The following is a 20,080-nucleotide window of genomic DNA, read 5'->3' as shown; positions in this document are numbered from 1 at the left end:
ATACGCCCAGTTGAGAGAAATTAAAAATTTCACTGGATCGACGAATTCTGCGCAGAATATCCGAGCCATGGTTTATGGTAACTCGTTACGTATTACCGGGGGATTATGTATTACGAGACCCCCGTTTTGCGAGAGGATTTGCGCAATGATCGGTCGGTGCGAACAATTGACCGAGCTCTTTCATCTCACCTTATGAGTTCGGATCGGCGTCGATTCGTATTATAATGAGAGCAAGATCACATAATCTTCCTCGTAATGACCCACCTCGCCGACCCTCAAAGCGACATATTAATCTAATTTAATGTCGTCAGGAGAAATTACGAAATAACCGCGTAAAATAATTTGCAATATCCTTGGAGATTGCATGCGAAATTTAAGTTAATACACTACAATTTTAAAGAAAATGATAAATATTTTTAAACAAGATTATTCTTCGGGCCTTGAAAATTTTAATTTTCTTTGCGTTTGCCAAGATTCACTCCTCGAACAATGAGATGACAACTTCCGAAGCCACGAAGATGATGAGCGGATAGTAAGAAGGCTACCTTGAAGGGATCGTCGAGTAATCCGTAAGCTTGGCTGGTCGTCCGTGAATCGGGCGTATTTTACGAGCGCAGAAAAGTTGGGTTCAACGTACGTTGCATTTGTGCGTTGCGGTGAGAAAGATGGTCGTGTAAAAAAACACCGAGGCGAATCAACGAGAATACTAATGCATCCCAATTGAATATGCTGGAAAAATAATAACTTGGCAAAAAAGTAAGCAAAAATTATTAAATATGATAAATACGATGTTCACAGCAACAAAATATTCTATCATTTAAAGAAACGTATATATTTTTGAAAAAGGTTTTATCAGAAATTTAAATAATTATTGAATATATATTTGTTTTTGAAAAAAAAAAAATATATTTATCACACAAAAGAACTGCTTATCGAAACGAAATATCAAGCGAAAACGCAACTCATTATTCGCGATATATTAAAATGTGACAATGTTGTAAAAGCATTTGAATACTTAGCTTTTCCTTCAGACTAAACCTTCCAGCTACTAAGCCCTTCCACCAACGTTAAGGTGTACCCATTGGAAAGGTTTTTTATGTAATTTTTAATATAATGTATAATTTGTAATTTATTTTATAATTGAGAGATTATATGTCAGCGACGGTATGGTCATAAATGCGAGATCGCCAGGGCTGCACATTTGATTGCATATGCAACTGTCACGGCCAGGCTTGCGAGTGCTCAAACCGAATGTCATCCATAACGGAATCAGATACGACAACGGAAATCCTATCGAAAACAATGACGAGTACACTTATAATGCAAATCAAAAGTCGATGACAGGATGAACACGTCCGTTGATAGGCTAGAAATGAGAGATTCTAAATGAGATATGTATTTAATCACGTCAGAAAATCTCAATCTGAGAAAATAAGTCAAAAGTGTAACGTGTTCCGATATTATCGAGTCAGTCAAAGAATCTCTAGAAACAAAAAAGATATTAGTATTAAAAGTTTCTCATTTTTCGAATCAATGTGTTGAGTTTTCAACAAAAAATAAAGGACAGAAAGTGTTATGCGAATCGTGTGGCGGAAACAAAACGGTACCCACGCAAAGATAATATCTGAATTAGTAGCCTCTGACTAGGTGCACATTGAACTAATCAATTTCCAAGATTGCCATAGGCAAGGCCAAGTATCTCACGGCGCACAAACTTAACACAGTAAGCAGTTCTACTTGTCGCCGATCATTTATCGAAGACCATCGATGTTGTAACCAAGCGTGTCGGTTGGGTCGTCGACACGCCAAGAATGACTTTCATTGAATTTATCAATATTCTCTACAATTAATTACTATATAATTAATCTGTTAATTAATACAAAAGATAATACATATATAACAAGCGTTTGAGATAATTGGAAAGAATAGAGATAAAAAGCGAATTTCTAATAGTCAGCTGATTTTGATACGCTATAAGAAAGTATAACTAAATGCTTAATGACAAATTGTATAAAAAATTAATAATAATAATTTTCGAATGATCGATGAAAATACGTATATTAAGAGATAACGAGAGGAGAAACCGGTCATCTACGACTGACAATGTGAAATAATGTGAAGCGGTTGTCGTGTGTGGTTATCCCAGCATAGTTCGAACCATTAACAAGGACGCGATTAATCATGCCTGACGAAGTCAATGTGCAACAGATAACGATCTTCCATGTCGCATGCTTTCGCGGAAGCAGATCTAAATGACGGTATGACAATATTAAATTAATTGACTGTAAACGAGAATATTAAAATTTGTAATGACAAGCTGGGATTAATACATTCACAACGCAAATGTTTTTATACAAATTTATAGAACGAGTTTCTGAAAAAATTTGTTTCGACAGCTTTCAAGCTCATATAAAAATTAAAAATTAAATAATATTACTCTCATTAAAATCAAACGGATCAAAGTATGGACAAAAACAGGAAGTAGTTATTTTTACGCCGCTCGATCTCATATACATGTATTTCTTTCCATCATATATATATATATATATATATATATATATATATATATATATATATATGTGTGTATGTACCGGATACAAGTAATCTCGCGCGTGATAAATGGGAAATATGAAAAACGGCGCTGAAAATACAGATAGGGATATACATCAGCACCGTTCGGGAGGTAGATAATGATATCTTAGTCTTTTTTCCAATTCTCTGAGGTAGCTAAGAGAGGAGACCGAGGATCTCGAGTGATCTAGCGCGATCGATCGATCGATCGATTTCGTTGTTCACATCGACGTCCATCGAACGAGCGGGAGTGCGTGTCATGGGTCGTTTTGAGATCCGATTTCTGCTTGCGAATTAATAGTAACTGCTGGCCGGACTGTCCCAAGCGGGATTATAGCCGCCGTTGTTCCAGGACGGATCGTAGGCGCCGGCGGCGACTGGATTAGCTGGACCGGCCGGCACGCGTTGCGCTTCCGCATTGTAAAGAGAGAAATGTACGGCCTTGGCTTGCTGAACCTCGGGTGTGTCAACTACGCGACCATCTGGGCCCAATGGGGCCGGTGGTCCGCTGCATGATAAAAGGAAATTGTGATATAAAAAAAAAAATTCAGACAATTTGGAAACAAATAAACTAACTGAATTAATTCTCTTATTAGATAAAGGAAATAATGACGATAAAATGTAGAAGAATAATTGACGCTGAGTTAGAAGATAAAGCTCTGTGTAATTTGATTGAATTTAAATACAAAAATCCACAAAGGCGATTTTTAAAAAATCAATTCGCAATCAGAGCTAGATCGAAATGTCTGTCGGAAACGAACCTGTAATGCGGAATATAATTTCCGGAAGCATAGGGCCCATTAGGCCCGGCGTAAGCACCAGCCGATCCTGGTCCCTTCGGCGCACGCGCGTTAGCTTCCGCTAGGGCATTTAAATGAGCAGCTTTCAGTTGCGCGACTTCCGGTGTGTCCACCACGCGACCATCTGGACCCAGTGGTGCTGGAGAAGCATGAGGCCCGTACCACTGTGGAGCCGCTAGAATAACGCTCGACATTGCGAAGAAGAGAATCTACAATATAAACTTTTAATCCTCATTATTTTGTATTAAAAAATATTCATTTTTAATTATATATAATAAATTTCCCACAACATAAGAATATTAAAAATAATCAATATATTAATAAGTATTAATAAATGTTAATTAATAAAATTATTAATAATATTAGATGAAACAAACGATTGCTGAACATAGTCATTAAACGATGAATATCAATGTTGATAAGATTGATAATAAAATTAATTTTGCAGCTATTTAATATCGATATCAGGATAAGAAATACAAGAAATCGAGAAAAAATATTTCGGAATATTAAAGTAATCTGCGAAAATATCCTACCGCATCTCTTTCGAGATTTCAAAGATACTCACGAGATATCAATGGTACTCACGAGATATCCGATCATTGCGGAGAGTCCTGCTGCGTATGCACCGAAAAGATATTGCCTAGATCCTCGGCACTACTCGAACTATCGACATGTGCGTTTAGATTATAACTGCCATCAACGTGCATGGTGCAATTTATAGGGGGTACGATGCCCCTCTACCTCGGCGCGGGGTACAACCACACCCAGAGAAATGCTCTCCTTAAGTATGACACGTGCCCTGCCCTGTAACATTTAACGTATGTTAACAATGACGCTCGATGTATATATATATATATATATATGTTTGTCCCGCAACCTCGAGTCGCGCATAAAAGTGGGAGCTATGCGAGCTCTATGCACGTCATAAGTTATCCGCGGATGCAAGTTGCAATCATCGGCGACTCTGGCTCTTGCCAAAATGATTACGGGGCCAAGGAGCAACGAGGTTTAATAAGAATCTTTCCAATATGATGCAACAGTGCTTTGTCTCCTAACAAATGAGAGTTAGAAATTTACTGTACCGGAAAATTTGATGCATCGCGTAGGGAAACAATTGTATGTGTGTCTTTTATATATTTTATATAAAAAAGTTTTATATAAATATATATAATAGAGGAATAATTTTTACATATCATATAATTATATGCAACATAATAATATAAATATTCTCTCTCTCTCTCTTATCATTATATATATATAATTTTTATTGTTTAAAAATTTAATATCCTTTCTTTCTAAATTTTTAATCTTTGACAATTAAAAGATACGATGCATAATTTTTGTTATTAGAAATATTTAATATAATTAACGTAATAAATTTCTCAGTAATTGTACTGTTTAATAATCATATGATTAAGAGAAATAATAAATGATCTATATTTCACAACATTAAGTAAAGAAATCTATTGATCTATTTTATATAAAACAATATTATTTACGATTCTAACAGCAAGTAATTTATGATTATGATATCATGTTACATTTTTGAAGCGCTATCGCGAATCATATAACGCAATTAACGGAATTATTTATCCACGCGTGTCGAATCAATCACGATAGTGTGTCACGAGGTAACAATAACAATAGTTGTTCAGATACTAGAATGGACGCAGTTTCGCAATTGACCACCTCGTTCATCGATCGAACCCTATTCGTACGGCTGATCTGAAAGGAATTGCGCATTTGTCACCAACGCAATCTCCGAGAGTGTTTAGGCGTTTAGTCGTGCCTGACAGAGTGACCAGTCACGTGTCGATCACTCGCGGTTGACAGCTGAACTCGTGTACCTCTATCGCGACTGAGATCTTAGCACATCGCCAGCATTCTTTGCTGCAAAACTGGACAACAACTGCGAGAGAAACTCTTTATGTTATCTGCGAGATAAATTATTCGCGCTCTCTGTATAAATTATTCAAGGAACGAAAATGACAAAAAGAAAAGGGATATAATTAATCAATCATTTTTTTACACATACCGCTACATTAATGAAGTCATCTATTCACGATATCCTTGAGATTTACCTGTATAATGTAAAGGAGAAACTTCCGTATCGTTTCATGTAATATATTATACTTTATTTGCAATTGTAATATGATTACATTTATGGTTCGTATACGCACACGTGACGTTTTTACATTTATCGTGGAGGTACGCTCGAAGCCACTCTATTCTCCTTTATACTATGAATACAAATAAGCTCTACTCTCTTAAACTAAATCGGTGAAAATATCACTGATTAAAGTTTTCACCGAAGATCAATGAGTATTTCACTAATCTTCAGTGAAAACACTCACACTTTGCTCTTTCACTAAATATGGCAGTAAGATTTCACTGAAAAATCATCTTCTCGTCAACTAATTTTTCTCAGTGAGATTTCATCATTTGCTATACTTAATTTATAATCGAAACCATTGCTTATCAGTGATAATGCACCGATTCTATTTAAGAGAGATAATACACTGATACCATTTACATATCTCTATTCCGTAATATTTTCATCAACGGAAAATTCACCAGTTAACATGCGTATAAGGATTGAGATGTGATAGACGAGCGATCTTGGATACCTCCGCGGCATGGGCGGCCAAATGCGCGGCCTTGGCATGAGCGACTTCCGGTGTATCCACGACTTGCCCGTCATGGGCAAGCGGGGCCGGCGGTCCGTGATACCCGGCACCGACGTAATTGTCAACGTAACTTCCGTCCGCGGGATATCCGCCGTGATGCGCCGCTCTGGCTGCCTCAGCCGCGTATGCCGCCAGATGCGCTTGCTTGGCGTGCGCCACTTCCGGTGTATCGACCACTCGACCGTCGGGGGCCAGTGGGGCCGGGGGTCCGTGATAATGTCCGGCTTGCGCCCCGTATGCCTGATAAGGCGTATACGAGGGCAAGGCCAGCGCCGACAATGAAAGGCACGATAAGATGATCTGGACGGGCAGAGATTATAGAGGGACTTAATTACACAAGTTTGCTGATATTAAGTAGTAATGATATCAAATAGTAACGATAATGAACAGATGGTAAGTAAAATGATAGAAAATACCGACAAAGGATCTAAATCGTTGCGTGCTCGCGAGTTTTATAAAGCAGGGATAAATAGAAATTTTTACCCAGCGCAAATTTTTAATATTCAATAAGTGCAAGAAGATTCTGTTGAAGGATCACCTAGATATGTAAATTAGATAGGCGAAAAATTGTTCAATGATATGGTAATTCCAAACAGAATTTTTGATCTAGATTTTATTATTCTTTGAAAAAGAACCCTCTTTTTGTAGATTAAATAGAAAATTATTAGAGATCTTTAATATGCGAGAAATGAGGATAGAATATCTGTATACTCACGAAGGACTTCATGCTTGTGCGCATCTATCCGAGATGAGGCGAATCTCTGTCCATTCGATCGATCTATGTAGACCTTATATAGCCAGCGCGAATACTACAGGCTATCCCTATCTCTACGTCAGTATTAAACAGCGTAAATGAAACGTAGACGCAGGCCTTGCTTGATTTTCATAATAGGAACGCGAGGGGGAAGGCTGGTTTTTCTATTCGATTCTAAGAAACGAGATAGAGATACATCAAAGGGGCTATCTTGACTGAACTAGAAAAGAAACTGAAATATTGTAGAACGTAGCAAGAAAGAGAACTAGAATGAAAGAAAGGGAAAGAGAGAGAAAGAGAGAGAGTGTGTGTGTGTGTGTGTGAGCGAAAAAGAGAGAAAGAGAGGGAGGCTGGAATGCCAGTAAGAGCGAAATTATGATTGCGTCAACGAAAACGCGAGCAACGAGCAATATTGTACAATTGGTTCGACAAAAAGTATCAAAGGCATAGAAACACTTTGATCGAGATCGATCGAATATTCGTCGATTTTGATTATCGATGAATGAAGAAAGTATCAAGATTGAAATTCATATAAATCAAGAAAAATATTATGAGACAAATGTTTATTACAATATCTAATAAATAGATAGATTGCATCTATCTAATAAAATTATATACTATTAGACAAATAATATTTTCATATCACCTTTAATATTTACCTTTTTTTTTTATTTTTATTTATTTTTTTTTTTTTTATTTAATACCGCCTCTAATTCTATTGAAGAAAATATCTCGATATATCTTCAGAATTAAAATTGCTATCAATATGAATGTTTTTCACCATAATTAAATAATGAAAATTGTATGACGAAAATCATAAGTTTCTTTGCGCTAATGACCATAACAATGATCTGCGGTTATTATATTGAATTGAAGGCTATTGAAAATTCCGTCACGTAGATACTGCGTCTAATTACTTAATGAGCAATTGCGCGATTTACTTTGAAGACAACACATAAAGAGTAATTAAATATATCTAATCTGATTCCTTCGTTGCAGGATCTAGTAAATGATCAACGATTAGACGGATGTGTAAGATGTGTAAGATGTGTAAATAGTTGTTACATTATATCGAGAAATTGTATCGCTGCGAGACAGTTTCGCGCCGCTGATGCGATGCAGAAATATCGAGAAATGTGCATCTTGCAAAAAGCAAACTATCACCTTATACAAATGTTAGTTGAACGGTATTCGTATTAGAATGGAGGGAGTGATGATGTTAGGTAAGATTAAATCGTCGATTGTATATAAACCGAGCATTTCACGCTCGATATTTATAAAGTGACATTCCAACTAAGATTGAACACAATTAGAAATGGAATCCTTGGTAAGTAATCTTCTTGTGCTACAACAATTTCTAGCAGAATTTGTCAAAAAAAAAATCATCAGTTACATATTATTATATCATCATCCGTTATCCCATCAAATAAATTTTAAAATTACAATGAAGTTCATGAGCTATGAGAATGGCTGAAAGACCCTTCCCAAAAATCTGCAGAGATTAACTTTGCTAAAATATTATTAATAATTGATATCAATTACATTCATAGATTATCTGGATAGTCGTCGTTGCCATAACTTCGGCTACACCGACATATTATCAATATCATGGACCACCCGCGCCTATAGGTCACGATGGTAGAGTTACGGATACACCGGAAGTAGCCCATGCCAAAGCGGCGCATCTAGCCGCCGTGGCGGAAGCTGCCGCGAAAGTTCCGTACGGTCCGGCTTCCTACGCGAAAAATCCGAATTATTATGGATATTCGAAGCCGGTATCGGTCAGTCATGAGATGTATCATAGCGGACACGGATATCACGGACCACCCGCTCCGTTAGATCACGAAGTAAGGTTCTGTCATATACGCCCAATCGATATTTCTTTACAATTGAAGAATTGCATTAATAGATTCAAAGTTAAAATCGATATAAAAATGAAAAGGATATTGAGATAAGCGTTCATTACAATGCCCAATAGAAAATGTATGTATGTAGAATATAAATCTTGTATTAAGTTTAGATAAATTTTCACGAGTCTCCCCCCCCCCCCAAAAAAAAAACTAAGTTATACTACTAATTCCGCAAGATATTTATCTTTATTAAATTAATTTTACTTTGCGTTTTCTGGGCAACGAAATTTATAGTAATTAATTTGACAATACGTTGATAGATGAAACTTTATATATCACTACTATTTCTTTATCGTTCTTTTCGTCTTCAGGGTCGCGTGGTCGACACGCCGGAAGTGGCCCGAGCGAAAGCCGCGCACTTGGCGGCTTACAATCACATAGCTTCCTCGGCACCTGTCGGCAAGGATCATCCGCAGAATTATGATCATCATTATTATGGAGCTTCATAAATTTCCTGGTCTCGCGACAGCAGGATGATCAACACCCCCAAAATAGAGCACACTAGACACACTCATCTTGCCGCTTGCCGCCTATGCTAATGCTCTTCACGGTTACTAACGACGCTTACTGATTTTATTAATCAAGGAAACACGACGGTGTAACCGTTAATTATTTTACATTGCATTGATGATATATAAATATATGATACGCTCCGATAAAATTTAATGTAAATATAAAACTGGTATGTTTCGTGAAGAACGCGTTTCTCAATTTTATTATGTAGTTCGTTATATGGTGTAATCTCTCTTCAAGTTTCGCGATGCATCATAAATCATTTCGTATTTCGCTTTGATCGTAACTTTTAGACTGGACCACAAGACTCATGATTACTGTTATCGAAGATATATTTTAGATCATAAGAAGTATAAAGCATCTTTTTGTCTGATTTCTCTCTCTTATTTCATTACTAACACACACTATAGATAGATCAAATATTTCTTAAATTAATAATAATATATATGTAACACAATTAAATCTTAATTGATATTATGGTAATACTGTTCATTTGCCTGTGAATGTTACTTTTAGCTGTAAAAGATAATTTATATTATAATATGATTTACATCGTAAAAATATATTCATTCGCTATCAATGCCTGCGGCCTCGGACATCGTCATTCTCTTTTTACGCTCACGAAATTAATCCGAGGAATGATTGATCCGATCACTTAACTAGGTACATCCCAAACTACCGTTTCAAATATGTCGCAGCCAAATTCAATTCAAGATTCGCAACATTTCATGTTTCTTTCAAGCAAATGATTCCGAGATTAAGCTCTATATTTTAAAATGTTACTTACAATTGTAATAAGTTTTTTTAATCTACAAAAAAATATAGATTGTGTATGCAAATATTTTGACAAATGCAATTGTTGCACTGCGCAGTCAATCTTACACATTAAAGCTTTGATATACAATTTTATCTTAATTATGTTTTATTTATATTTAATTTTAAATATGATATCAAAGATTCTTTCTTTTACTTGTCCATCAATTTTGAATGGTTTTTCTTACAATGAAGCAATCTTCCATATAGGTGAATCTCAGCATCTTATCTAATTTGTACTTGTAATTATTTTAACATGCGAAGAATTCGCTATTCGACTAACGACATATAATCATTCGATCTTCGGCATTTATGGATGGCCGCGAGATCGATACATCTCGGCCCACGAGTTACGTATACTCGAAAGAATATATGCCAAGTTAGCCAACTAATTGTAAATATCGCTTAATGGGCATTTATAAGATACTCGCCTCGATTGTGCCTCGTGCACTTATACTACTAATAGACAATAGGGTCGTCGGGCGTGCCGAGATTATCTCGAATTCCAAGGAAAAGGGCTTTTGTTCCCCTAAGTCGTTGCGTGATCTATCCGTTATTAAAACGCCCACTCAAGTATAGGAAAAATTCCGCATCTATATTTGAGACGATAAAAATGAATGAAAATTATTCTCTTTTTTTTACATATAGAGATTTTTAAGACATTTTAAATAATGAAATCATGTGATCTGTTGCGAAATTATACCTTCTATCTATATATATTTTATATATCTTCTATCTATATATATTAATATTAATATTTTTTAAATATATATATACCAATAAATTTTCGAATTTTCAAAACAATATCTTTTTTTTTTTTTTTTTTTTTTAAATAGCCCTTTTACAATTTTTTATCAATTATTTAGAAGTTCAAAATTTCAATTATTAACCGGTTATGAATTCATTTCATTTATGTACACGTGAATTATAAAAAATCATAACGATACATTAAATGCAAATGCATTTTAACTCGACGATTGCTCAACGATGTTACATTGGCGCAAAATATATACTGATACAACGCACTACTTGCAGAAGTGTTATGATTTATTATATTCGTTTCATTAATGAAAAATAAAATAAAAATTAATCTTTTAATATTAACAAGACATAACTCTATAAGCTTTAAGCTCTCCATATTAAAAAAAAAACTTTCTTCTAAATAAAGTTTTCAAAAAAAAATTAATATATTTGAAAAATTTATATATATATATATATTTATTTATTTTCACCAAAAAAAAAAAAAAACTATCAATTTTTAGTAAAATGGTATTTTCTTTTCCAATGTCTTTCGAAATTATCTTTCATATATATATTTACGCGCTATTAAGCGATTCAGATAATATGCATGAGACTCGCATAAAGCGTGTTTCATCAGGAAGTGAGACCTTGGAATTGAGATCCGTGAGGAATTTCCGACAGCGAGTAAAAAGACGCGATCACGCATGTGATACATATCGGCTACGTCAAAGAGCAATCTGTACCGTCTGTTCCGATCATCCAAGAAAAATCTTTCGATCTCGAGGACGCGTGATCGGCCTTCATTCTTAGCGGATAAGCGCTCTCTTTTTCTACGTCGCACTTTATATAAGTATTTTGATCACGCTTTGATCTCCCTTCCACCTTTCGGCAGTTTCGCTTTGATATCGGCAAGGACGGCCGTTGATCGATTTCTCAGTATATCGGTAATTTATGGTAACATGAACGGGAGGAACTCTCCTCTGCCAAATACGCAATACGCACAACCTTGCCACTTTTTAAATAAAAATATTTAAATTTTTGCATGTTAAGATAGAAATCTATCCATGAAGAATTATTTGATACTACTATTAGTATTATCGTAATTATATCATATAAAGCATAAATAGATGCATCAAATTTTGCAAGAAAAAATTTAATGCAATCTAGATGAATTTTTCACCCTATCCGGAATAGAGATTTTCCTATATATATTTCATAGATGCGGTACAGGATTAAATAATATTAATTAAATATTAATTAGAATGACACGTGCAATTCGAGACGGGAAAATATATATTATCATGCCATTAAATTATTATTATTACACAAAATTATTGTCACAATATACTTACACGAAAATAACGTGTTAATCAGTAAAATTCGTTAGCGCGCTGCATAAATATGCATGGTATGCATATACTAAAAAATATCTTACATACATTTTACTTACTCTTACATTTGTGTTATAGTTACAGATTCCCCGCAAGAACAGCCATTAATTATAATTTTCGCGATAATAAAGAAGGATTTACGAGTCGAATTATCTTTCACATGCAATCCCAACATCAAAAGCCGATTTTTTGTTTCGCTGGGAACCGCGCCGTATTTCCTGGTAGGGTACATCGAACCCTTGTGTCAGTCAGTGGTCGCTCTTGACGATGATAAACGTGAGAGATTCAAAGAAGCAGCGCCGACAGTGCAAAACTGACCTCGACGATGTGTTTGCAGATGTGAGGAGAAGAACATCCCTCTCCTCGCCCCGAGTAGATTCAGGCGGGTACGGTGGCAGCGTCTCATTAACGTAATGTCAATGTCAGCACTTTGAGATGTAATGTTTGCTGCAGGGCGTGGTCCCCTCCTACGGGTCGACGACTCCCTACCAGTATTCACATATATAAAAGGAGATCCGAGTCTCCACATGGTACGACATAGCAATTGCATACCTTAGGGCGAGTACTGGTAATTCAGCAGCGCACTGATAAGGCATGAAGGTTCTCGTAAGTACTATATCCGCTGACGGCAGATTCGGTAAAGAGCTCCTTAAAACTAGCATCTTACACGTAAAAATTTAATTTGATTAACTTTAATCATAATGATAATAATATTTGTCTATTAGCTTAATTAATCGACTATCGACTTTTCCATATTTTTCGAATTATATAATTCAGCAGATTTTTCAAAAAAAAGATTATGCATAGAAATTATCTTTATTTCGCAGATTGTTCTCTCCGCGCTCTGCGCCATCGCGATCGCAAATCCGATTTATCTAGCTTATCACACCGGCGTACCGCTCGGGCTTGACGGTAAAATCCTAGACACTCCGGAGGTGGCACAGGCAAAGGCGGCGCATCTCGCTACTCAGGCTTACGAGGCCGCCAGGAATACGCTTGGCTATGCACCCGCCCTGGCCATTTATGCACCTACAATTACGTACGGCGCACCCATCGGCGCGGACGGTCGGGTGGTAGACACACCTGAGGTGGCTCAGGCCAAGGCTGCCCATCTCGCCGCTCACGCCCAAGTACGAGACATTCGCGTTTAAAGACGATTGCACAAGCGATTTAAATTATACTATATTGGCAAATTGCATAGAAACAACTTGTATGTCGTGTGTTTAGATACGAACTATGAAATTGCGAGCTGGTATATTTATGTCATTTTCCTTATTTCTTTTTATTTTTATTCACGCAGGAGGCTACCAAAACAGTCGGACTTGCTCCATACGGAGCTTTGGCATACGCTACTTCGCCTGTGTTATACGGTTACGCTCCACTTGGATCCGACGGCAGAGTAATAGACACCCCCGAAGTGGCGCAAGCTAAGGCTGTGCACTTTGCCGCTCATGCTCAGGAAACTGTCAGAAATGCTGCTTAACAAGTGTAATTATTAAAAACTTCGGCTATACCGCGCATATATATCGATCAAATCTGTCTTTTGATCTCCTAATCGAAGATATTCGTACCATGGATCTGAGGAATCTTTGACAATAAATGAACCATCTTTAAGTTATATTATGCGATTTATATTATTGTTCCTTGTTCAATCATACTCGGCGTATGACAATTTAACAGATAAAAATTTGTTTCCTATATCGCGCGCGTGATTCGAGAAATGAAAGCGAAATGTATATAAATGTGATATTTAAAAATTTAATTTAAACTATATATTTAAAAAAATTCACATAATAATTTTAAAAAAATTCTAAAAAAGAAAGTTATCGATCTAGATATCGTCAATTTATACATAGCGCGGCATGTCCAATTTCGAGCGCCTTCCGCGCCATGGCCAATGCGCCGTCTTTGGTTTTATGGCCGCCGATAAATCGAACAGAATGTACAAATGAGGCGCCTTCGATCTCGCAGGCTTCCACAAGCGCATCGTTACGTAAACCGGCCCACACTTCCGGTAAGAACATCCTGCATACGAAACTGCCCAGCGCTACCGGCATACACTGAACCCGATAGTTGTCGTCAGCTTCGAAAACGGCGTATTTTATCGACGGCGAAATGTTCATTTCTTTTTCTAATTGAAACAAATGCTCCTTCCATGGTACCGTTTGCGACAACAATATTATCTCGCCGCTCGAATCAATCTTTCAAAAATATTTTACATTATATTTAAACATTATAATTAGAGAAATGCATGCGATATATATTTTAAAAATTGTACTTACTTTAAATCGATCCTCCACAGCGTGTCGTACAATATCCCTTGCCGGTAGCCAAACGTTTTTTGCATACTGTACAAATTCCAGAAATTCTTCCAAAACCAACGCCAAAGCTTTTTCGAATTGTTCCTCAATATTCACATCTTGACTATTCCATTGAGGATTAAGTCTACTCACTCGCGCGCTTAAATCAGTAACTATTCGATATCTGAAACAGATAGTAATGTAATATATCGAAAAAAAGCAATATGTAGCACACAATGTTAGAAATACTTACAATGGTTCCGCATCATACATCGGCACACCGTTATCTATAGCGTCAATTTCTTTAATTAGGGTATCATAAATTTTTTTAAAGATCTCATCAATGACTCTGTCTTCTGTTATCTCTGGAAGTGTACTCCTCAATATTTCATGACCAAAATGACAATAGATTAAGCCTGCACTGCTTAATTTTATTGTCCAGTCATAGCCTGGTTTCTTCATAATACTACTCACTGTCTCCTGAAATTCCCTGATACAAGAAAGCAAAAGATATTATAATGTATTGAAAGTAATAGAACAGTGTTTCATAATATTATTATACCTCATATGATGATCATATCGATGCCTGGAGGGATCATATTCTCCACCAACATCCACTATAATATCACAGGAGTCTAAGACACTTGGAGTTCGAGATCTAAAAATATAATGCGACACCCATAGATTCTGTAACTCAATATAATCCTATTTATTTTGTTTCCATTATATTTTAATTATAAAATTTTCTCTTTTAATTCTGTTAGCACAAGTTCCATTTCCAAGAGTCTTAAATAATTACCTCACAATAGAAGCATCCTTATACTGCGGTAACAACTTTAAGAGAGCACAGGCGAGCACCTCGTCGCAGTGAAAAGTGCCGTCATGCGTGCCAATTTTTACAGCCGATTTTTCCAACATTGTAATTCTGAGCGTAAAATCGAATGCACACGTTTTCCTCCACTGGAGAAGATTAGGTAATCTACCGGAACGCGTGTTCCTTAATAATTGACTGAAAACTCCAATCATTATACTAAATTACGTTCTGATGTTATATAACGGACAATATATTCCATCGATTTATTGCCATTGATTCTCACCAAGTACTGTCGGAGCAAAACGGGCAGTAAGCTTTAAATTAATCCTTTTAAATTGGGCTTGAATGTGCTTTGAACAACTTCGAAAAACGTGACAGAGGAGAATGTTCGCAGTTCGCAAATAAATTAAATTTCCTAGGTGTCACTTTGTAATGCTTGACATTTTCCCCAAATATTGCCCTCTATATTCACTTCAGGCTACGAGAATTACTTAGCCAAATTTACTTATCGACACTGTTCAATGAAAATAAAACGACTCTGCTCAACCAACGTCGAAAATGTCGGATATTGTCTCTGATGATATATTGAAATAGTGCGGCGATATATACTGATTAAATTGTCTAAACGTTAGTTTTAAAAATGCCGAAACGTCCTTGTCCCTTCGAAGCGGATTTGCTACCGCAGGTGAAAGTGCACGTGGGACAAAAACAGATGAACAACGGCGTGTTGAGAGATGAACGAATGAAGGATGTTTACGGTAAGATTATGTTTGTTTTGTAATGTATGATGTATGTTCTCTTCAAATTTCAATTCTATACGCATCTTTCCATTTTTCTCTTTATATTAAGAAATCACGCTATTTACAACTTTGATAATAATGCATCTTGTTGCGTCACTTTAATATTTTGTCCCTATTCAATTTTTTAGACAAGACTCTAAATCTGCTCAAGACAGGTGCAAAGACACTCTCGTATAAATTGAATGCATCTGCGCAAATGGATTCTATAGATCTACCTCCACTGCGACAACTGTCACCTTGCAAATTAAAGTCTACATCTAATCTAAAACAGATGTTATTGACAGACAAATTGCAATTGAAAGTTAGCAATAAGATTATCAATGTGAGTTGTATATATGACTGCTATATAACTTGACCTGGCTTGCATGAGTCTGTAACATTTGTTGTCTTGCAGGATATTCGGATGGATCTTTGCGGATGTTGCCGGCTGATAGATCAATCTACAATAAGCAAATGCTATTACTGTGACCAGATACTATGTTCTTCTTGTCTGTTTGCATGCGCTGGCTGTTCAGAAACATTCTGTCAGAATTGCTCTCTATCTATGTAAGTTAAAAGCCATCTTATACACTGTTGTCAGAATTTCAACTATGCATGATTTGTAATTGTAAATTGGTTTCATTTCAGATATAATTGCGAAGAACAAATCATGTGCCTTAACTGCTATCAATAGCTGTCAAAAAGAAAAAAAAAAATATTTTTTTTTAAAAAGCTTTTTTACAATATCTGATATTTTTATAATTTTAATGTTTTCTTATTATGATGTGTATAGGTGTATAAATTATTTATTTGAATCATATGCTGTTAATAGTAATTGAGAGAATATAGAGAATTTTATAATTATTACAAAATTTTTGCGCGAATAATATTAAGATATTATAAAATGTTTCATGAATATTGTTTTATATTTAATAGTTAACTATAAAATATTTTCTATGTGTATGCGTATTATATGAAAATATTAACAAAGATGTAAAATTAAAACATTAAGCATATTTCTATAATTGATTAATCTTTATTTATAATATTAGAATTATATATGATAAACTTATTACAGAAAAAAAAAAATATTTTAAATAATATTGCCTTTTTAATGTAATATAACTTACATAAAATTAGAAAAAAATTAAAGCCTAATTTTTTTATATATTTTTTTTATATAAAATGATAATGAAATCAAAGATATACATCCGAGTTAAAGAATTTATTTAAATTGAAAAGAGCGCGTTTTTATTGTCCAATGAAGGTTGCAGTCGGGAAGATGCTAAAAGAAGCGTTTGATTGACCAATCAAGACAAAAAGAATAAAGATTTATTTATTCTGATTGGTTAATGCAATACTTCGAAGCATTTCTAGCATCTTTCCAATCACAGCCGAAATGTACATCATTCTTAGCGATTCTATTGGACAGCATCTAGCGCGCTATTGTCGACAAAGGAAGAAAAAAATTTCAAATTTCTTCAATAATAAAGATATCCTCGTGGTTCGATCGCATCAAAGGCATTCCGATTCTTGGTTAACATTCTTGCGACATATTCAACAAAGATCGCGGAAAACATTTTGTTAGGAGGCTTCCTTTTGAATCACATTCGTAAAATATATCGAGACGCTTCAACAAAATTTCCTTTAGCTATGGAAAATCAAGGTATGCATTTATATCAGGAAATAAGCACGAGGTGATATATAAAGTCGTACAATTAAACAATTTCGTTATTTTGCTTGTGACTTCTATTCTCCTGGAATGATGAAAATGTTAATCGCGAAGTTTTATTCTCGAATTAACTAAATTGATTGACTATTAGTAGAATACAATAGAAGTCTCTTAAAGCTTTTTATTTAGATAATATATTTTTTGCGATTTATTTATGATATCCTGCTGATTTTAATATTGTTAATAAATGTGAGATATTTCTTTTTTTTACTTTAGACTTGATAACCACTGATGAAACTACAAAGAAGGAACTGGAAACAATCAAGTATGTTTCAATAATGCAAGCTGATAATGCCAATGGAGATAATGTGTATTTACAAAATACATCAAATTCCACAAACCCAGGGAATGAGGCTATTCAAAATTGGGAGGATAAAAGAGTTCATTATGAAGAGAGATGTCCTATTGGAAATGAAGCATACAAACAAGATGAAGTTACAGCAAACAAAATAGTGATAGATAAGATAAACACAGAAGTAATCAATAAAAGAATCAGAAGAAGTAATCGTTTGTTAGTAAATGATAAAAAAGAAAATTTGAAGACGACTATTTGTGGTAAGGTATTAAAGCAGAAGAGGACAACAAGGAAATCAAGTAAAACAGCACAGAACACAATATCAAATGAGATGTTAACAATGTTATACAAGAAATTGGAATCTGAAAAATACGAAAAATCAATGTTACCATCATTTGGAAGCATTAGGCCTAATAATATTAATAACACATTGCACATTCCATATGGAATAGCAAAACAGGAGGAATTACATTACAATTACAGTTCAAATAATAGAAATATGTTGCAATATCTAGATTACAATAATTTGAGGCATGAGAATTTAAAACAGCCAATCTTGATCAATTCTAACCCATGGTCCGTTGTACCAAAAAATGAGCAGAATTTCATATTGAACAATATTACTAATACGCAAAATCAAGTAGGACAAACTGGCTTCATTAATGATAATCAATATCAAAATACATACATTGCTGCTGATTACAACTCAAAACAAAATGAAAATCCATACTTTCATTCTTCAATTAAATCTACAGATTCCCGTCAATTATTTGGTACTGAAAACAAAGTTTTTCGTTGTTCGTGTAATGTCTGTACAAGTAATATGTGGAACAACATGCAAACTGGCGTCGAAGTTTTTCCGAAAAAGGAAAATGCAACAGTTCAACAAATAGCCAATAACAATATTTTAAGTTATATTCCAACAACTGTTACTGCTAATGATACCTGGAACACTGCAGTAGGATCATTTAATTACTTGCCTAATTATCAACCGTTACAAGCAGATTACAACTTTAAAAGATTATTTTATAGTGGTTTCAATACAATGAACAATGTGAACAATAGTGGATACAATGTGATGGCAAGGAGAAATATAATGTCTCCATTGAATAATTGGAACCCTCAGATAAATCACTTAACATTTCCATATAATAGCAATACAAATGTTATTCTGGATGCATCTGTCTCGTCTGAACCATTACCGTCGTCTTCTCTTTATACAGGCAATAGTAGCACACAATTTAGTAACTATTATAACAAAGATCTGGTGAAAGCGGATATGTCTCAATATAAGGAAAAAGATAATTTTAATCCATCCACGATATCTAGTTTTGAAAACTCTTTACCTACTACTAATACACATAAATTAAATTTTGAATCAACACATACTTCATCGCAAAACAGTACATCAACCAATGATAGTGGTGGTGTAATATATGATATTACAAATTTTATTTCTGAAACAAATACACCCAATGGGTCTCAAGAATCTCCATCTTATGTATATGCTAAGGAGATGGACAAAAATTGGTCATCAAACTTACCTAATATCTAAAAAAATATTTTTTAATATTATTTTCAGATTAGCTTTTTATAAGTTCTTTTTTTGTTAAACGAAATATTTTGATATTTGATTGATGTTCGATATTTTGATATATGTTTTTATTTTTTATTGTGAAATGATTATATTAATATATACACAATAATATGTGTTAAAAAGAGGGTTTTGTTTATAATATATACACAATGCAATTTGCATTTTTTAAATATTTGGTATACGCTATGATACATATGTTAAATATTTAAAAAAAAAGTATAAATAATACATAATATAAAAATTTCTTTGAAACTACGTTTAAATATGCAATATCATATCACGCGCGTTTTTTATTTTTCTTTTTCTTTTTATTTTTTTATTTAATGTAGACATTGTAATTGTAGTCCTGCATTTTTTTTAATTTTAAATATCATTTACAT

The 20,080-nt window shown here is 34.6% G+C and overlaps 7 protein-coding genes across 10 annotated transcripts; 4 read left to right on the top strand and 3 right to left on the bottom strand.

Moving 5' to 3' along the window:
- Positions 1–929: 929 nt before the first annotated feature.
- Positions 930–12,332, bottom strand: LOC138933824 (cuticle protein 2). Of its 2 annotated transcripts, none has more exons than XM_070296849.1 (4): positions 12,249–12,332; positions 3,960–4,178; positions 3,333–3,592; positions 930–3,079 (listed from the first exon to the last, which is right to left on the bottom strand). In XM_070296849.1, the coding sequence occupies exons 3-4, from the start codon at positions 3,563–3,565 to the stop codon at positions 2,866–2,868; spliced, it is 447 nt and encodes a 148-aa protein (XP_070152950.1). In that variant the 5' UTR covers positions 3,566–3,592; positions 3,960–4,178; positions 12,249–12,332; the 3' UTR covers positions 930–2,865. The 2 variants fall into 2 exon arrangements, with proteins under 2 accessions (XP_070152950.1, XP_070152949.1); XM_070296848.1 differs by having other exon boundaries at positions 3,333–3,580.
- Positions 5,486–6,864, bottom strand: LOC138933826 (cuticle protein 2-like). Its single transcript, XM_070296852.1, has 2 exons — positions 6,777–6,864; positions 5,486–6,361 (listed from the first exon to the last, which is right to left on the bottom strand). The coding sequence occupies exons 1-2, from the start codon at positions 6,798–6,800 to the stop codon at positions 5,945–5,947; spliced, it is 441 nt and encodes a 146-aa protein (XP_070152953.1). The 5' UTR covers positions 6,801–6,864; the 3' UTR covers positions 5,486–5,944.
- LOC138933825 (cuticle protein 2-like) lies at positions 7,798–9,560 on the top strand. Its single transcript, XM_070296851.1, has 3 exons — positions 7,798–8,142; positions 8,366–8,662; positions 9,037–9,560. Exons 1-3 carry the CDS (start codon positions 8,131–8,133, stop codon positions 9,172–9,174), a joined length of 447 nt encoding a protein of 148 aa, XP_070152952.1. The 5' UTR covers positions 7,798–8,130; the 3' UTR covers positions 9,175–9,560.
- Positions 12,333–12,694: 362 nt separating the features above from the next.
- LOC138933823 (cuticle protein 18.7) lies at positions 12,695–13,803 on the top strand. Its single transcript, XM_070296847.1, has 3 exons — positions 12,695–12,789; positions 13,011–13,313; positions 13,484–13,803. Exons 1-3 carry the CDS (start codon positions 12,778–12,780, stop codon positions 13,664–13,666), a joined length of 498 nt encoding a protein of 165 aa, XP_070152948.1. The 5' UTR covers positions 12,695–12,777; the 3' UTR covers positions 13,667–13,803.
- A 206-nt stretch (positions 13,804–14,009) lies between these two features.
- LOC138933821 (MYG1 exonuclease) lies at positions 14,010–15,666 on the bottom strand. Of its 3 annotated transcripts, none has more exons than XM_070296844.1 (6): positions 15,581–15,666; positions 15,283–15,492; positions 15,046–15,141; positions 14,737–14,973; positions 14,466–14,667; positions 14,010–14,384 (listed from the first exon to the last, which is right to left on the bottom strand). In XM_070296844.1, exons 2-6 carry the CDS (start codon positions 15,399–15,401, stop codon positions 14,025–14,027), a joined length of 1,014 nt encoding a protein of 337 aa, XP_070152945.1. In that variant the 5' UTR covers positions 15,402–15,492; positions 15,581–15,666; the 3' UTR covers positions 14,010–14,024. The 3 variants fall into 3 exon arrangements, with proteins under 3 accessions (XP_070152945.1, XP_070152946.1, XP_070152944.1); XM_070296845.1 differs by having other exon boundaries at positions 15,283–15,499; positions 15,581–15,663; XM_070296843.1 differs by lacking the exon at positions 15,581–15,666 and having other exon boundaries at positions 15,283–15,513.
- A 170-nt stretch (positions 15,667–15,836) lies between these two features.
- Positions 15,837–17,008, top strand: LOC138934130 (apoptosis regulatory protein Siva). Its single transcript, XM_070297569.1, has 4 exons — positions 15,837–16,055; positions 16,226–16,419; positions 16,492–16,643; positions 16,725–17,008. The coding sequence occupies exons 1-4, from the start codon at positions 15,938–15,940 to the stop codon at positions 16,768–16,770; spliced, it is 510 nt and encodes a 169-aa protein (XP_070153670.1). The 5' UTR covers positions 15,837–15,937; the 3' UTR covers positions 16,771–17,008.
- Positions 17,009–17,461: 453 nt separating this feature from the next.
- LOC138934075 (uncharacterized) lies at positions 17,462–19,881 on the top strand. The gene is made up of 2 exons (XM_070297498.1): positions 17,462–17,742; positions 18,025–19,881. Exons 1-2 carry the CDS (start codon positions 17,730–17,732, stop codon positions 19,656–19,658), a joined length of 1,647 nt encoding a protein of 548 aa, XP_070153599.1. The 5' UTR covers positions 17,462–17,729; the 3' UTR covers positions 19,659–19,881.
- Positions 19,882–20,080: the final 199 nt, after the last annotated feature.

This window comes from Polyergus mexicanus, unplaced genomic scaffold (genome assembly GCF_030449975.1).
Source record: "Polyergus mexicanus isolate NDT 795.1 unplaced genomic scaffold, iyPolMexi1.0 SCAF_6, whole genome shotgun sequence".
Lineage (NCBI taxonomy): Eukaryota > Metazoa > Arthropoda > Insecta > Hymenoptera > Formicidae > Polyergus > Polyergus mexicanus.
This window is presented reverse-complemented; position numbering and strand designations above follow the sequence as displayed.

What these genes read in the sequence shown, in the direction of transcription:
- LOC138933821 (XM_070296843.1), bottom strand. Translation starts at nt 15,509, where the DNA reads ATGATTGGAGTTTTCAGTCAATTATTAAGGAACACGCGTTCCGGTAGA. An exon ending in AAGGATGCTTCTATTGTGAG is followed by an intron (nt 15,142 to 15,282) that starts GTAATTATTTAA and finishes TTATATTTTTAG; the next exon opens with ATCTCGAACTCCAAGTGTCT. An exon ending in ATGTATGATGCGGAACCATT is followed by an intron (nt 14,668 to 14,736) that starts GTAAGTATTTCT and finishes TATCTGTTTCAG; the next exon opens with ATATCGAATAGTTACTGATT.
- LOC138933824 (XM_070296848.1), bottom strand. An exon ending in AATTATATTCCGCATTACAG is followed by an intron (nt 3,080 to 3,332) that starts GTTCGTTTCCGA and finishes TTTATCATGCAG; the next exon opens with CGGACCACCGGCCCCATTGG.
- LOC138933825 (XM_070296851.1), top strand. An exon ending in CCGCTCCGTTAGATCACGAA is followed by an intron (nt 8,663 to 9,036) that starts GTAAGGTTCTGT and finishes TTTCGTCTTCAG; the next exon opens with GGTCGCGTGGTCGACACGCC.
- LOC138934130 (XM_070297569.1), top strand. Translation starts at nt 15,938, where the DNA reads ATGCCGAAACGTCCTTGTCCCTTCGAAGCGGATTTGCTACCGCAGGTG. An exon ending in ACGAATGAAGGATGTTTACG is followed by an intron (nt 16,056 to 16,225) that starts GTAAGATTATGT and finishes TCAATTTTTTAG; the next exon opens with ACAAGACTCTAAATCTGCTC. An exon ending in CAGAATTGCTCTCTATCTAT is followed by an intron (nt 16,644 to 16,724) that starts GTAAGTTAAAAG and finishes GTTTCATTTCAG; the next exon opens with ATATAATTGCGAAGAACAAA.
- LOC138933823 (XM_070296847.1), top strand. An exon ending in ATCTCGCCGCTCACGCCCAA is followed by an intron (nt 13,314 to 13,483) that starts GTACGAGACATT and finishes TTATTCACGCAG; the next exon opens with GAGGCTACCAAAACAGTCGG.
- LOC138933826 (XM_070296852.1), bottom strand. Translation starts at nt 6,800, where the DNA reads ATGCGCACAAGCATGAAGTCCTTC. An exon ending in GCACAAGCATGAAGTCCTTC is followed by an intron (nt 6,362 to 6,776) that starts GTGAGTATACAG and finishes CTGCCCGTCCAG; the next exon opens with ATCATCTTATCGTGCCTTTC.